At 43.0% G+C, this 18,505-nt stretch overlaps 1 protein-coding gene across 2 annotated transcripts in view; it reads right to left on the bottom strand.

Annotated features, from left to right (window-relative positions):
• The window catches only part of erbb4b (erb-b2 receptor tyrosine kinase 4b), a 975,361-nt gene that overhangs the window by 143,419 nt on the left and 813,437 nt on the right, over positions 1-18,505 (bottom strand). For both annotated transcript variants that reach the window (XM_061879863.1, XM_061879864.1), the window contains one exon: positions 16,732-16,917. In XM_061879863.1, coding sequence (XP_061735847.1) covers positions 16,732-16,917 — 186 coding nt within the window. The remainder of the gene's footprint in view (positions 1-16,731; positions 16,918-18,505) is intronic.

Below are 18,505 nucleotides of genomic sequence, written 5' to 3'. Positions count from 1 at the left end.
AATGCGGACCAAGCTCTGACACTGATCATACAGGGAGCGGACTGCCACAATAAGACAGTCCGATACCCCATACTCTCTGAGCACTCCCCACAGGACTTCCCAAGGAACACGGTCGAATGCCTTCTCCAAGTCCACAAAGCACATGTAGACTGGTTGGGCAAACTCCCATGCACCCTCAAGAACCCTGCCGAGAGTATATAGCTGGTCCACAGTTCCACGACCAGGACGAAAACCACACTGTTCCTCCTGAATCCGAGGTTCGACTATCCGGCGTAGCCTCCTTTCCAGTACACCTGAATAAACCTTACCGGGAAGAATATCGGTTGGGAAATTACCACATTTCAATGGTCAAATCAAGATCTCAACCTGAAACTGAAATAACTATTAAGCCTGTTCGGCATCGTGGTACCGGGTTCGATTCCCTCGTGGATGCGTCAACACGTGAACACAGCAAAGGTAAGATTTGAACAAATTTATTCTACAAAAAAGGGAGCTCTGAACAGAAACACTGGAGCTTATAAAAGGCAAACCAAAAACGCTAGTCTGAGAACTAGGATATACAAAATGAAAACTAAACTGGCACGTAGGCACAAAAAGGGTAAAACAAAACATACAGCATGAGAGCCGGAATGGCAGGTGGCGTAGCATACGAGCTAGCGAGAAAATACATAAGTGAAAAGCTGCAGGTGTAATTCATTGCGTGAAAGCAAATTTATGAACCCAGACTGAACAAAGAAAAGAGGAAGGCTTACAAAGGGAGTAATCAAGGAGAATCAGGTGTGTGTAGAAAACGAGGAGCAGGTGAAATCAATGTGTAACCAAGGTGACTGATAAACAGGAAGTAAGCGGGTCGGACGGAGAATGAGACAATGGAACAATAAACAATATGTGAAGATCCGAGTAACGGATCGCAACAATAACGTGGTCAAAAAGAATGTTGTTTCAATGTGGCATTTGTGTTGTAAAATATTGGTTGGGAAATGACCAAATTTCAAAGATCAAATAATCGTCTAAACCTGATGTTGATTTAAACATCGTCAAAAACATGTTGTTTCAACGTTATGTTTGAAAACCCAGCAGTGACACTATGAAAAATATGATAATGCTATCAAAACTCACTCCAAAAAACACAATACAGGATACTCTAAACCAGGGGTGTAAACTCAAATAGAGAGTGGGCCAAAATTTAAAACTGAACGAAGCCGCGGGCCGAGGTTGAACAAATTAATCCTTTAATAGGGACCCAAACAAGTTTTGTATTGAATATTGAACAAGCACGGCTTATATAACTTTATAGTGACATGCAAAATCGAGTTTTAAATAAAAATAATTAAAAAATATCAATGGCATATCAAATAAAATAAAAATACCAATTGAATGCCTCTTTTCGGCGGCGGGTTTGAGTTGGGGCGGGGTTTGGTGGTAGCGGGGGTGTATATTGTAGCATCCCGGAAGAGTTAGTGATGCAAGGGGTTCTGGGTATTTGTTCGGTTGTGTTTATGTTGTGTTACCGTGCGGATGTTCTCCCGAAATGTGTTTGTCATTCTTGTTTGCTGTGGGTTCACAGTGTGGCGTATATTTGTAACAGTGTCAAATAGATAGATAGATAGATGGATAGATAGATATATAGATAGATAGATAGATAGATAGATAGATAGATAGATAGATAGATAGATAGATAGATAGATAGATAGATAGATAGATAGATAGATAGATAGATAGATAGTACTTTATTGATTCCTTGGGGAGAGTTCCTTCAGGAAAATTAAAATTCCAGCAGCAGTGTACAGAGTTGAGATCAATTTAAAAAAAGTAAAAAGTAAATAATGGGGGTTTAAAAGGAAACAAAATAGAGAAATATTACAATAAGAATAAAAAAAATACAAAGCAACAATGGGAATAACAATATAACAGTAAAATAAGAATATAACAAGACAAAGTAGGCAGTAGTGACCATGTTATGAAAACGTATTGCACTGTTATTGTTTTGGATCCCCTGTCATCCTAGTACCCCCTGCCCCCCGCCCCAGAGAGGAGTTGTACAGTCTAATGGCGTGTGGGACAAAGGAGTTCTTGAGTCTATTAGTCCTGCACTTGTGATGAAGCAGTCTAGCACTGAACAGGCTCCTCTGGCTTCTGATAACGCTATGCAGAGGGTGACTGGCATCATCCAGGATGCTCACTAGTTTGTCAACAGTCCTCTTCTCTGACACCGTCACCAGTGAGTCCAGTTTCATTCCCATTGTAGAACCGGCCCGCCTGATCAGTTTCTCAAGTCTGGAGCTGTCCTTCTTAGATGTACTGCCCCCCCAGCACACTTACCATGTAGAACAGAACACTGGCAACCACAGACTGGTAGTACATCCACAGGAGTTTTTTACAAATGTTGAAGGAAGGATAAAGTTGTTTATACGGCCACCCTCAGTGTGACCTGTATGGCTGTTGACCAAGTATGCCTTGCATACACTTGTGTGTGTGTATGAGCCGCATACATTATGTGAGTGGGCCGGCACGCTGTTTGTATGGAGGAAAAGCGGACATGGCGAAATGTAGAGAACGCCAAAGGCAGTGCTTTTACGGCCCGCCCCCAATATTATTGTCCGGGTGGAAATCGGGAGAAATTCGGGAGAGGCACTGAACTTCGGGAGTCTCCCGGGAAAATCGGGAGGGTTGACGAGTATGAGTATTAGTGGTGAATGCGGTGTTACAGCGGCGGGCCAGCTCTAATGTTAATTTGATATTGCCTCAAGGGCCAAATGAAATTACACGGCGGGCCAGAGTTTGACACCCATGCTCTAAACTCAAAATTCTAATACACAGTCATTTAACACAAAAAGGACGCCTTAAAAGTTGCAAAACAACACAAAGTTAGGTGAAAATACAACAATAAAAGCTGGTTGGGATTCAAGCCAAATGAATTCAGTCAGCAAACAACGTGGAGAGTGACATGTCATGTTGTTGTAAGGATATATAATAAGATGAAACAGAATGAAATAAAGCATGCATGCATGCATCACAGCGCTGATAAATCTGCTCATTAGTGTATCTCCTGAGGTAGATCATTATGAAGATATGGCTTTGGTGACAGAGTGAGAGAGAGAGCACAGGGATTTACCTCTGGCAGTGAAGTTGTACCACTTGGAAGAGCCCGGAGAATGAAGCGTAGAAGGGTCGACGCTAAACTGAAGCGTGAGTCCACAACAAAGACAGTAAAGTATTCTGAAGGGACAATTTGTTGGACGACTTTGGCAGTGTTGATTTAGTTGGGGTATTGTTATCCCTACACAACATTTATGTAAAATACATTTGACCTGGGTCTTTGTCACCGATTCTGTTCATAACTTTTATGGACAGAATTTCTACGCGCAGTCAAGGCGTTGAGGGGTTCCGGTTTGGTGACCGCAGGATTACTTCTCGTCTTTTTGCAGATGATGTGGTCCTGATGGCTTCATCTGACCGGGATCTTCAGCTCTCACTGGATCGGTTCGCAGCCGAGTGTGAAGCGACCGGAATGAGAATCAGCACCTCCAAGTCCGAGTCCATGGTTCTCGCCCGGAAAAGGGTGGAATGCCATCTCCGGGTTGGGGAGGAGACCCTGCCCCAAGTGGAAGAGTTCAAATACCTAGGAGTCGTGTTCACAAGTGAGGGAAGAGTGGATCATGAGATCGACAGTCGGATCGGTGCGGCGTCTTCAGTAATGCGGACGTTGTACCGATCTGTTGTGGTGAAGAAGGAGCTGAGCCGGAAGGCAAAGCTCTCAATTTACCGGTCGATCTACGTTCCCATCCTCACCTATGGTCATTAGCTTTGGGTTTTGACCGAAAGAACAAGATCACGGGTACAAGCGGCCGAAATGAGTTTCCTACGCCGTGTGGCGGGGCTCTCCCTTAGAGATAGGATGAGAAGCTCTGCCATCCGGGAGGAACTCAATGTAAAGCCGCTGCTCCTTCACATCGAGAGGAGCCAGATGAGGTGGTTCGGGCATCTGGTCAGGATGCCACCCGAACGCCTCCCTAGGGAGGTTTTTAGGGCACGTCCAACCGGTAGGAGGCCACGGGGAAGACCCAGGACACGTTGGGAAGACTATGTCTCCCAGCTGGCCTGGGAACGCCTCGGGATCCCCCGGGAAGAGCTAGACGAAGTGGTTGGGGAGAGGGAAGTCTGGGTTTCCCTGCTTAGGCTGTTGCCCCCGTGACCGACCTCGGATAAGCGGAAGAAGATGGATGGATGGATGGATGGATGGGCCGTATGTCAAGTAATCGAACGATGAATGAAAATGAACTCAATAGTCGAAAGAGCGGTCACTTTTTGCATGGGTTTTAGCAGCCCTTCATGCACATAATTGATAACTGCTGTAAAACTCCCAGCAGTTAGTATTATCGGATTAAATTAAAAGTTGCCAGGCGGTCAGCTTGGCGACATCATATTCATGCTCCCCACTCTTGACACTCTGAGTACTCTGTCCAGGTCGTAGTTCATGCTGCTCCTGTCTTGCCACGTAAGTTTTTTTCTGTCAAAAGACTAGGACTTTGGTGCGGTTTGTTTTCCCGTGGTGCAAAGCGACTGAATTGGACACGACGTGAAGGTAATGACATCATCAAAAAGTGTAGACAAAAGGCGCTCACAGCGGAGGTACCAAACTTGGCTAAGTAAACAAAAACTATTTCTATAATGTAAACTATGGACATGGATGATTGTATGTAGGCATTAGCCAGGCCTCCCTATCCCGCCTGCAGCTTGTGCAGAACTCTGCTACTCGTCTGCTAACACAGACCCGCAGATGTGAGCACATCACCCCATATTAGCGTCCCTTCGCTGGCTCCCTGTGCGTTACCGAATCAACTTTAAATTCCTTCTATTTGTTTTTAAATGTCTAAATAACCTTGCCCCAGCATATCTCTCCAACCTCCTCAGCTTTAAAGCCCCACCCGATCCCTAAGATCAGCCGATCAGCTGCTACTGACGCCCCTGCATACTTGCCAACCTTGAGGCGGAGGCGTGGTTGGGGGGCGTGGTCGGGGGCGTGGTTAAGAGGTGAGGAGTATATTTATATGTACAACTCAAGTATTTCATATATATATATATATATATATATATATATATATATATGTATATATATATATATATATATATATGTATGTATGAAATACTTGACTTTCAGTGAATTCTAGCTATATGAATTTATTTTATTATATATATATATATATAATAAAATAAATAGTTAAATTTTAGACGGCACCTATCAAATACACAGTAATAAAAACACAGTTGTTCTACGAACTGTACCGTGCTTGCTGGTTACTAAAAAAAAAAAAAACAATACTTACCTTTCACTATTTGAGTAACCTTTTTTCTGCCATTTGCGTACTGGCGAGAGTCACTTGCCGTCAGGTGCCCAACACCACGTAAATCGTTGGCCAATCAAAAAGCAACCCCATAATGCTATAGACAACATTCTCACCAGGAGTTGGCAACAGACAACATAGAATCACGCTATTACAGACGGCGTCGCCATGGCTGTAACTTCCTAGTTCTTCTGCTTCGTCTCCTTGTGTGTGCAGTTTTTTATTAAAATCCATAGATGTTGTAACGTGTGTGGGCAGGCAAGCTGTATATATAGTGGGAAAGCGGACGTGAAAACAGGCTGTCCCCACTCAGGTCCGCGTGGAGCTGGACGGGGCGTGGACTATAGCGCCGGCTGAATTTCGGGAAATTTTCAGGAGAACATTTCTTCCGGGAGGTTCTGAATTTCGGGAGTCTCCCGGGAAATCCGGGAGGGTTGGCAAGTATGGGTTCCTGACACAAGACCGAAGCTTAGAGGGCACAGAGCTTTTGCTGCTGCTGCTCCCAAGCTCTGGAACGACCTATCTCTGAGTGTTAGACAAGCCTCCTCTCTTCCTGTTTTTAAATCTCTCTTAAAAACATACTTTTATTCCATGACTTTTAACACTGAGTGATGTCCACTCAGTGGTATAGCTCGGTTGGTAGAGCAGCCGTTCCAGCAACTTGAGGGTTGCAGGTACAATTCCTGCTTCCACCATCTTAGTCACTGCCGTTGTGTCCTTGGGCAAGACACTTTGCCCACATGCTCCCTGTGCCACCCACACTGGTTTATATGTAAAAATTAGATAATGGGTTTCACTTGTGTAAAGCACTTTGAGTCACTAGAGAAAAAGCACTATATTAAAAAAATATATATATATTTATTATATCCATCCTGCAATGGCGCCCCATAATAAACCTGCTGTGAACCTGTTTTTATGTTTTTTATGTTTTATTTATTTTATTTATTTATTTTTTATCGTGTTCTGTTTGCTCGGTTCTCGTATTATCTTTTAACCTGCCCATTGTACGACACTTTGGCTACCCTGTGTTTGCATCCACAGGAACCAGCTGGCTAAGTTTATAAATCCAGTTGATTTGATTTGAAAACATGAACTAAAAAACGTATTAAACTGTGGCTTGAATAAACAAAAAAACTTATGTGGCAAGAAAAGAGCAGCATTAACTATGACCTGGACAGAGTACTCAGAGTGTCAAGAGTGCAGAGCAGGAATGTGATGTCGTCGGGCTGACTGCCTGGCAACTACAGGCTCAAATAGCGGTGACGTGATTAACAACAGGTGCGTGAGTTCAAATGAATCAGGTGCGTGACATGAGAACAGGTGAAAACCAATGGGTTGTCATGGAAACAAAACAGGGAGTGAAAAAAACCGGAACTGACAAAATCCAAAAACCAAACAGAACATAGCCAAACTAAACATGATCACCAAGACATGACACTATTCAATTGAATATAAGTTGAACAAAATTTGCAAATCATTAATTTCTGATTACACAACATGCCAACTTCACTGGTTTTGGGTTATTTCACTCAAATTCATGTTGACAATAATATTGTTTATTGGTAATAAGGCCTACTATACGTTTTAAAATGCGGTGCATATTAAGTCGTGCATGGGTATTAAATGTAACCCAAGGCCATTTCTTTGTTTTTTCCAATTGGGACCCATAAAGACAAACACTCTGAAAGAGAGGGGAAAAGGATAAACAAAACATAATAACCATCCCCTTTAAGAATCATATAGCTCTCCATGTCGACAAGTGTTCGCAGCAGGAAGTGTATTTATTCACGCATACTGCCGTCACTGAGTCATTTGGGCAAACAAAGTGTTGTCAGCATGAAAGGTTTCTCGCAGACTCGTATTGTCAAGAAGACGATGGTAACGTCAACACTTTGACGGGTTAGGATTTCCAAAGAGAAAGTTCGACAGTGATCTGCCACGGCGGAAATAATTAATCAAAGACAATAAATCTGTGACTGCAACGAATTGTAAGGTCATATTCACCCGCACGTCTTCGCTTTATTTTTCATTATCGCGCTCTCGGTTCAAAAACAACTTCACGAGCCATCAATCGACGGCGATTTCCAAACAGATAAAAGTGTTGTGTGAAACATTCTCTGATAGATGTAAGTGATTGACAGTAATGCTCGCAAAGCAAAACGAGTAAGGAGACGTGTGTGATGACTACGCTTGCAGTTCATACTTGCGCAAACATTTCATCAATAATTCTGAGGTCTATCAGGTGAGTTTGATACTAAAGCGTTCCTCAGAACCATCAAATGAACTAACACCATGGGACTGAGTGATGTGTGGATGATGTGGACGGCTGTGGCTGTGGGCTGGCCCATGTGGTTCCTGTGGATGCAAACACAGGTTCAGGTGACTGGAGCTTGCTTGCATGCAGTTGTTGGAGCTGGTTGTCCTAGGAGTGGTTTGAAAATGGCTCCAAAAGAGTTTCCCGACATGTCTCCTTGCATCTCTGCTGAGTTCTTTGGACTTTATTCTGGCTGTTGGTCCATCCAGGTGATCGCCGTCCAACAAACTATCAGCTCCCTCTCCACTTCTATCTGCTACAAATGCAAACGTCATGGGGACAGCGTGGTGCGTTTGGGAGAGTGGCCGTGCCAGCAACCTGAATGTTCCTGGTTCGATCCCCACCTACTCCCAACCTCATCACGTCCGTTGTGTCCTTAAGCAAGGCATGATCCACCTCCGCTTGGGATGGTTTCCTGCTGGCTCTGCTGTGGACTGGACTCTGGCGGCTGTGTTGGATCCAACTATGGATTGAACTTTCACAGTATCATGTTAGACCCGCTCGACATCCATCGCTTTTGTCCTCTCCAAGGTTCTCATAGTCATCATTGTCACCAACGTCCCACTGGGTGTGAGTTTTCCTTGCCCTTATGTGGGCCTACCGAGGATGTCGTAGTGGTTTGTGTTGTGGTTTGTGCAGCCCTTTGAGACACTAGTGATTTAGGGCTATATAAGTAAACATTGATTGATATATTGGTTGACATCACCCTTGCTCCTGATGGGTTGTGGTTAGGGCCTTGCATGGCAGCTCGGGCCATCAGTGTGTGAATGTGTGTGTGAATGGGTGAATGTGTTAAAGCGCTTTGAGTACCTTGAAGGTGGAAAAACGCTATACAAGTATAACACATTTAGCATAACATAAAAATTTACCTACCCATCAAATAAATATTAAGTTTTATCACAAATAGTTACAGGTCTTTTTCTGCCTCAAGAATGTAATACAAACATTTTATGCCGTATTTGTTTGGACTATAAGTCACACTTAAAATACTTTAATTTTCTCAAAAATGGCCAGTGCGCTTTATAACCTAATGTGCACATTATTTCGGGTTGTGCTTACTGACCTCGAAGTAATCTTATTTGCTACATAGTTTAACGATTAAGTGTAATCAGTAAAGATACATGTGGAGTGCATGTAGACACCTGTTCAATAAATGACGCGAGCAAGTACAGGTCAGCAAGCAACGCCCTTTGATGTTTCATTGAGAATATAGAACATTACACACGGCGCTCAAAAATCAGTCAAAATATTTTAGTGCGACTTTGGTAAGCTACGAAGCCACACCGCATCATAGATTGTCGGAGCATTACGGCTTCAGTAGCAAGACATACTGTGTTTCAACATACGGTATTATTATGGAGTGTGTACAAGGACCACAAAAAGGCACATAATAGGAGACATACAGGTGCTCTTCATATTATTAGAATGTCATGAAAAAGTTGATTTATTTCAGTAATTATATTCAGAACGTGAAACTTACATATTATATCAATTCATTACACACTTAGTGAAATATATTTTAAATGTTTATTTATTTAAATTTTGATGATTAGTACTGACAATTACTGAAAATCCCAAATTCAGTATCTCAGAAAATTAAATATTAGTTAAAACTAGTACCAAAAAATATGTTTTTAGAAATGTGGGCCAACTGAAAAGTATGAACATGGAAAGTTTTAGCATGTACGGTAATCAATGCTTAGTTGCAGCTCCTTTTGCCTGAATTGCTGCAGTCTGTTGCACTCCTCAGGTGTTAAGAGAGCCCAGGTTGCTTTAATAGTGGCCTTCAGCTCTTCAGCATTGTTGGGTCTGGCATCTGGCATCTTCCGCTTCACAATACCCCATAGCTTTTCTATGGGGTTAAGGTCAGGTGAGTTTGCAGGCCAATCAAGAACAGGGATACCATGGTCCTTAAACCAGGTACTGGTAGATTTGGCACTGTGTGCAGGTGCCAAGTCATGTTGGAAAATAAAATCTTCACTTCCATAAAATTGGTCCGCGGCAGGCAGCATAAAGTGTTCTAAAACTTCCTGGTAGACTGCTGCATTGACCTTAGACCTCAGGAAACACAGTGGACCAACACCAGCAGATGACATTACCGATTGTGGAAATTTGACACTGGACTTCAGGCAACGTGGATTCTGTGCCTGTCCTGTCTTCCTCCAGACTCTGGGACCTTGATTTCCAAAGGAGATACAAAATTTACTTTCATCTGAAAACATAACTTTGGACCACTCAGCAGCAGTCCAGTCCTTTTTGTCTTGAGCCCAGGTGAGACGCTTTTGACGTTGTCTCTTATTCAAGAAAGGCTTTACACAAGGAATGCGACAGCTGAAGCCCATATCTTGCATACGTCGGTGCGTGGTGGTTCTTGAAGCACTGACTCCAGCTGCAGTCCACTCTTTGTGGATCTCCCCCACATTTTTTAATCGGTTTTGTTTGACAATCATCTCCAGGACGCGGTTATCCCTCTTGCTTGTACACTTTTTTCTACCACATATTTGTCTTCCCTTCGCTTCTCTATTAATGTGCTTGGACACAGAGCTCTGGGAACATCCAACCTCTTTGGCAATGACCTTTGTGTCTTGCCCTCCTTCTTTAAAGTATCAATGGTCATCTTTTGGACAGTTGTCAAGTCAGCAGTCTTCCCCATGATTGTATGTCATACAGAATCAAAATGAGAGACCATTTAAAGGCTTTTCCAGGTGTCTTGAGTTAGTTAGCTAATTAGAGTGTGGCACCAGGTGTCTTCAATATCTGACCTTTTCACCATATTCTAATTCTTTTGAGATGTTGAATTTAGGGTTTTCATTGGTTGTCAGCTATAATAATCTCATTTTTGGCAAAAAAAACTTGAAATGTATCAGTCTGTTTGAAATGAATGTATACATTCTACAAGTTTGACTTTCTAAATGGAATTAATGAAATAAATCAACTTTTTCATGATATTCTAATAATATGACCAGCACCTGTAATATCGGGTGATTTGTTTTGCAATATTATGCAAAAACCTTTAATACCTGCTGATGTGTATTTGGGATCTGCAGAAGTCCCAAAAGTTTGCGCAAATCCGCCATTGTAGTCCGAGCCGTAGACAATAAGCTCCTTCATTTTCACTATCCTCTTGTTGAGGGACATTCATCCTCATCTGTTGCCATTTCTAATATAAAGTACCGTACAGTTCAAACTTATATCTGTCAGTAGGTTCGCTATGGAAGTGCTATAACTACCTGTACAACAAAGATGACGGGGGGGGGAAATGCTTTCAAAGTGAAGGCATGTAATTAAACGCAGTCACAAAACGGCGCATCCTGAAGAGACGGTAAGAAAGCGTCTTGAAGATGGTCAATACAACATCATCTATGCAACATTTTGACCCAACAACCACCATTACATGTTATGTAGACCACAAAGAAAAACAAATTATAATATGACCCCTTTAATTTTCCTCATAATCCGCTGCGCCATTAGGTCTGAAAAATACGGTATTCCATTTTCTTTGCAATACACGCCAAAACCCCCCAAACCTAGACAACATACTCACTTAAGGTACTTGAAAAAATAAACCCCCCTCCGGATTGCAATTCTTTTTTATTATGATTCTGAATCCATTCAAAATATTAAAGAATGGATTCTTTCAAAAATACGTGTTTTGCTGTGATCACATGTCCTACGTCAGCAGTCAGGAGGAGCTTGTGTAACCTGTATATGTATTTGTATGTTTGTAAAGTGAATGTGCGTGTGGTAGAGATGTGCGGTTTGCGGTCTCATCCGCAGAGTCCGCGGATGAACCGCGGGTCGGGCGGTTGACATGACGAAAAAATTGATTTTAATTAGATTCGGACGGGTGGCGGTTGAACCATCCGGAAATATTTGATATACATGGTCCTGGGATCGGTATCCTTTGCCATTCAAAGAGCCATCTAAGACCCGTGTCATAAAGCGAAGGAGACAATAGGAGACACTATTATTCTCTTGAATGACTGCCGGCAGTCACCCAGATAATAAGTATTAGGACGTCCTATGAAACCTTTGGCTTCGTCGCCTTCTACAACATGTACGATCTGATTGTCAGTCCAGCATCTTGTTTTGTATGGCTTCCGAGGCAACACGACTGCAAGGCACACAGAGTACACTAATGGTTGTGATATAAACAATTTTAACACTCTTAGTAATATGCGCCACGCTGTGAAGCCACACCAATTAAGAACGACAAGCATATTTCGGGAAAACATCCTCACAGTAACACAACATAAACGCAACACAACAAATACCCAGAATCCTTTGTATTGATGACACTTCCTGACTATTTTATACACCCCGCTAGCAGCAAATCCCCCTCCCCCCCCCGTGTGTCGGTAAGGTGGGCGGGGTTGGGGGCGCGGGGGTGTAAAATATATTCAATGGCTGCCACGGATACAAAGGATTATGGGTATTTGTTGTGTTGCGTTTATGTTGTGTTACTGCGAGGATGTTCTCCCGAAATGTGTTTGTCAATCTTGTATTGTGTGGCTTCACAGCGTGGCGCATAATTAGTAAGTGTTAAAGTTGTTTATATCACAACCATCAGTGTACTCTGTATCAACCAGTATGCCTTTCAATCTTGTACGTGTGATTGCGGAGGCTGCACACAACATGTTACCAGTCTAACAATCGGGTCGTACATGTTGTTGAAGGTGTCAAAGGCAATGGCTTCACAGCACGGCCATATTCTTGTCATCAGAATGAACGCTAATGGATAGTCGCGAGAACGTTAGCAGCTCCAGTTGTCCTCATTACTCTGTGAAACAGGTTTAAATAGCTCTGTGAGACGTAAAGGCAGTCGACCTCTGATATATATCAGCGGGCGGTTGGCGGGCGGGTACGGTCCTGATAAAATGTTGGTTCGGGTGAACGGCCGGTGGATGATATAATTGCCTATCCGCTCATCTCTAGCGTGTGGATTTATGTACGTACTGTATTTATGTATGCATGTCGGAGCGTATGTACCTATGTATATGCCTGAGTACCTACGTGTGTGCGCATGTATGAATGAATGAACATACGTATCAATCAATCAATCAATGTTTGTTTATATAGCCCTAAATCACAAGTGTCTCAAAGGGCTGCACAAGCCACGACATCCTCTGTTCAGAGCCCACAATAGGGCAAAGAAAAACTCACCACCCAGTGGGACGTCAATGTGAATGACGATGAGAAACCTTGGAGAGGACCGCAGATGTTGGTGATGTCTTCCTTTGAGCGATATTTCCCGCATCTACTCTGTTTTAGTCATCAAGAATATTTCAGTCTGCGACGAGGTGGGGGACCCGCCCCATGCGACGAGGTGGGGACCCGACCCATGCCCGACCGCAGCCGAGATAGGCACCAGCGACCCCAAAGGGAACAAGCGGTAGAAAATGGATGGATGGATGAAATATTTCAGTTGTTTTTATCCTTCTTTGTGGGGACATTGTAATGATTGTCTGCGACGAGGTCGGGACCCGTCCAGGGTGTACCCCGCCCCATGCCCGACTGCAGCCGAGATAGGCACCAGCGACCCCAAAGGGAACAAGCGGCAGAAAATGGATGGATGGATGAAATATTTCAGTTGTTTTTATCCTTCCATGTGGGGACATTGTAATGATTGTATGTGTGTATATATATATGAGTAAATGTGTGTATGTGCGTATGTATGTATGTATTTATCTCCCAGTATGTGCGGGAGCCAAAGTACGGCCCCAGCCACCCAGAGAGTCCAACCCAAAAACAAGTGCGGTACCCAGGGAAAACCCATACTGTCTGCCCCCTTCGAACTGCTGATGAATCCTCTATCATTAGGAACCCAGCCTAAATTGTCTCAATTTACCGTTTGATCTACGTTCCCATCCCCACCTATGGTCATGAGCTTTAGGTTATGACCAAAAGGATAAGATCACGGGTACAAGCGGCCGAAATGAGTTTCCTCCGCTGGGTGGCGGGGCTTTCCTTTAGAGATAGAGTGAGAAGCTCTGCCATCCGGGGGGAGTTCAAAGTACAGCTGCTGCTCCTCCACATCGAGAGGACCCAGATGAGGTGGTTCGGGCATCTGGTCAGGATGCTACCCGAACGCCTCCCGAGGGAGGTGATGAGGGCACGTCCGACCGGTAGGAGGCCACAGGGAAGACCCAGGACACGTTGGGTTGACTATGTCTCCCGGCTGGCATGAGAACGCCTCGGGATTTCCCTAGAAGAGCTGGACGAAGTGGCTGGGGAGAGGAAAGTCTGGGTTTCCCTGCTTAGGCAACTACCCCTGTGACCCAACCTTGGATAAGCGGAAGAAGATGGATAGATGGAGTACGTGCGGGAGCCAAAGTACGACCCCAGCCACCCAAAGAGCCCAACCCAAAACAACAAGTGCGGTACCCAGGGAACAAGGAACCATTAGCCCCAGGCAGGCCAGCCAGCGACAGGACCAGTGCCATCTGGCAAGCCCGAGACAAAACTCCAGAACATTAACAAAGAAGTTGAAACAATGATGGGGAATAAAAAATAAAATCCACTTTACTTTGTTGGTTAATATTGTTTGCGTTCAGCAAGGAGATGTTTCAGACCACACGTCGACTATCCGTTGCTTTATTTAGACTGAAATTGAGCTGAGAAAACGAGACAAATGTACAAACCCCATTTCTATATGAGTTGGAAAATTGTGTTAGATGTAAATATAAACGGAATACAATGATTTGCAAATCATTTTCAACCCATATTCAATTGAATATGCTACAAAGACAACATATTTGATGTTCAAACTGATAAACATTTTTTTTGGGGCAAAAAATCATTAACTTTACAATTTGATGCCAGCAACACGTGACAAGGAAGTTGGGAAGGTGGCAATAAATACTAATAAAGTTGAGGAATGCTCATCAAACACTTATTTGGAACATCCAATAGATGTGCAGGTCAATTGGGAACAGGTGGGTGCTATCAGTCTTTCACAAGAACGGATGGTGCGAAGTACACCCCTCTGCCCACAACTGCGTGAGTAAATAGTCAAACTGTTTAAGAACAACGTTTCTCAAAGTGCAAGTGCAAGAAATTTAGGGATTTCAACATCTACGGTCCATAATGTCATCAGAAGGTTCAGAGAATCTGGAGAAATCACTCCACGCAAGCGACATGGCCAGAAACCAACATTGAATGACCGTGACCTTCGATCCCTCAGACGGCACTGCAACAAAAACCCACATCAATCTCTAAAGGATATCACCACATGGACTCAGGAACACTTCAGAAAACCACTGTCACTAAATACAGTTTGTCGCTACATCTGTAAGTGCAAGTTAAAGCTCTACTGTGCAAATTAAAAGCCATTTATCAACAACATCCAGAAATACTGCCGGCTTCTCTGGGCCTGTGATCATCTAAGATGGACTGATGCAAAGTGGAAAAGTGTTCTGTGATCTGATGAGTCCGCATTTCAAATTGTTTTTGGAAATATTCGCCATCTTGTCATTGTGACCAAAGGGGAAGCGAACCATCCAGACTGTTATCGACGCAAAGTTTAAAAGCCAGCATCTGTGATGGTATGGGGGTGCATTAGTGCCCAAGGCATGGGTAACTTACACATCTGTGAAGGCACCATGAATGCTGAAAGGTACATACAGGTTATGGAACAACATATGCTGCCATATATGCGCCGTCTTTTTCATGGACGCCCCTGCTTATATCAGACAGACAATGCCAAACCATATTCAGCACATGTGACAACAGCGTGACTTCGTAAAAAAAGAGTACGGGTACTTTACTGGCCTGCCTGCAGTCCAGACCTGTCTCCCATGGAAAAAGTGTGGTGCATTATGAAGCGTAAAATACGACAGCGGAGACCCCGGACTGTTGATTGACTGAAGCTCTACATAAAACAAGAATGGTAAAGAATTCCACTTTCAAAGCTTCAAAAATTAGTTTCCTCAGTTCCCAAACTTGTATTGAGTGTTGTTAAAAGAAAAGGTGATGTAACAGAGTGGTGAACATGCCCTTTCCCAACTACTTTGGCACATGTTGCAGCCATTAAATTCTAAATCAATTATTATTTGCATAAAAAAAAAGTTTATGAGTTTGAACATCAAAAATCTTGTCATTGTAGTGCATTCATTTGAATATGGGTTGAAAATGTTTTGCAAATCACTGTATTCTGTTTATATTTATATCTAACACAATTTCCCAACTCATATAGAAACGGGGTTTATAAAAAAGTGTCATGACTGTTAATCTGGTTTTATGTTTGATCATGTTTTGTTTTGTTTTCTGGACTCTAGTCACGTTTTGCACTTCCTGGTTTTGTCTGTTTTCATAGTAACTTATTAGTTCCCACCTTGTCGCGCCCTGTCCCTCAGCTCTCACACCTGTTACTAATAACCACAGCCATTATTTTAGGATTTTACTTTCTGTCCATCAGTCTGGGATTTTTGCATATGCTTGCCTTCATGCCTTCACGCACCCACGGTTACCTGCTACGCACCTTGCTATCCATGCCCCTTGTTTCGGTCACAGTAAGTGTTTTTGTTTTAGTTTTTCATAGTTCTGCCACAGAGCAAATTTAAGTCTATAGTTCATTTGCTTTCATGGCATCAAGACGTTGTTTTATTTTCCTGTTTGTATTTTTGTAGCCAAGTTTTGTACCTCCTTGTGAGCGCCCTTAGTTTGTTTATTTTTGTATTAAGTATTCAAATAAACAACCATGTACTTACACCCTCGTTTGGCTCGTGCCAATCATCCTTTGCATCGAAGAAGCAAAAACAAGCCATGTCCAGGTTTGTACAAAGGCTAAAAAGGCACACAAAGTAGCACTAAGCACGGTAGCTAACGGTAACACTTCACCCTGTTGATTGAATGAGCACCAAATATCAATCAGTCCGCCCATAATGGATGTGCTGCCGGGCACAAAACCATAGCCATATTCTAAAAGTTTGTACAATGAGGGGTTGGTAGATGGAGGCTCCACTGTATCAACTAAGCCCAGCAGTCCTCGCCGGACCACTCTACGGCTCCAACTTCACATCAGGTTCAGCAGACAAACTGCACGTGCAATGAGGCAAGCCTCTCCACGCTTACCTTGGCTATTTGGACACACCAGTTGAGCAGCAGCTGGGACCCGATGTTGTCCTTATGCTCGTAGACGTAGTCCAGGAGGCACCCGTGAGGCATGAGTTGTGTGACCAGCTGGATGGTGGGACTCAGACAGACACCCAGCAGACGCACCAGGTGAGGGTGCTCCATGCTGGCCATGATCAGGGCCTCCTGAAAGACACCATAAGATTGGTTTGTGGAAGAAAGGGAATTCGGACGAGATTTCCAGACTTCTTTCATGAGATGGATTAGCGGTCACGCTACATTAAGGGAACTGCCTTAGCTTAGCAGATCTCAGTTCAGGGGCCGGGCGACATCAGCCCTCGTTTGTGTAACACTTGAACAGTTTTATAAGCTATTGTGACACTTTTGGCAACACTTTCCGATTATGTACAGTAGCTTGGATAGTGAGCAAGTTTTTTTTTGACGTGTTTTTCTCAGAGAAGGGCGTCCACCTTTTTTGATTTGGGGCTAAAAGATGTCAATCAAGGTCGAAAGCCGATTAAATGAGAAAAAAAACAGCTTACCCATGTATATATGTACATATGTAAGTATATATATAAGTATATATATATATATATATATATATATATATATATATATATATATATATATATATATATATTAAGAGTATGTGCAAGTACAACTATTACCTGTTTTACTTCCGTCACTTCCGTCAAGTTCTGAAATCAATCAGAAATATCAGCCAGCTAAAATGCGTTAAAAGTGTGGAGTGAGTGTATATCCTGTTTCCCATCATGCATTGCTGTGCATTTTTAAATGGGAGTCATTTTGAATTACGTGAGAAGTTCAGGGAGCAGGTTGTGTTAAGTGTGACCATGTGTGTTGACTTTTTGTGTTAGTTTAATTAGCACCAGGAGTGGGAAAGGTTGTTTGGATTGGGTCATATATAAACATGCTGTGCTGTGCACACTTCAACGTTCAATTCATAGTTATCAACGCAAACTTCTCACATTGTCCACAGTCAAGTTGCAAAATTATACTGTCAGATATGTAAATTAAGTTGGAGACGGACCAGATTCCTCATTAAGCTTATGACATCTCCCACAAGCCGTAGTCTGGAAAGTGCCTCAGACTGGAAGTCTCTGCAGAGAATGGTGAGTACAGCAGAAAAGATCATCAGTACTCCGGAGATTGCAAAAAGCCACTGCCTGACCAGGGCTCAGAAAATCTGCGGAGACTCCTCCCATCCCCACCAAGGACTGTTTTCACTGCTGGACTCTAGAAAGAGGTTCCGCGGCCTCCGTAGCAGAACCTCCAGGTTCTGTAACAGCTTCTTTCCTCAGGCCGTAAGACTCTTGAACGCATCAAAATAATCCCCTCAATTCCCCCCGAAAATGGAAAGTGGCTGGAATATAAAGATAATATAACATACATCCATAAACGAGGATGCAATATATCTATCTGTATAGTATTCTATTCACTTCTATCTGCACCTTATTGATTTTTTATCCTGCACTATTATGAGATAATACAACAAAATGTTGTTCTTATCTGTACCGTAAAAGTTCAAATTTGAATGGCAATAACAAGGAAGTGTAAGTTTCTAAGTCTAAAACAAACCGTTGAATGAAAACCTGGATGCGTGAGAATAACCATGGACACATAGCTTAGATAAGTGGTTGGTGTCCCATAGTCATCACATTTGTCAGAAGGTTCTGGGTTAGAATTTCGGTTCTGAGCTGTCTACATGTGTTCCTTCTCTTTTTGAGGGTTGTCCTCAGGTTTCCACTCGCAC

This window comes from Nerophis ophidion, linkage group LG19 (assembly GCF_033978795.1).
Source record: "Nerophis ophidion isolate RoL-2023_Sa linkage group LG19, RoL_Noph_v1.0, whole genome shotgun sequence".
NCBI lineage: Eukaryota > Metazoa > Chordata > Actinopteri > Syngnathiformes > Syngnathidae > Nerophis > Nerophis ophidion.
The sequence above is the reverse complement of the archived record's forward strand: the minus strand, read 5'-3'. Positions and strand labels throughout refer to the sequence as shown.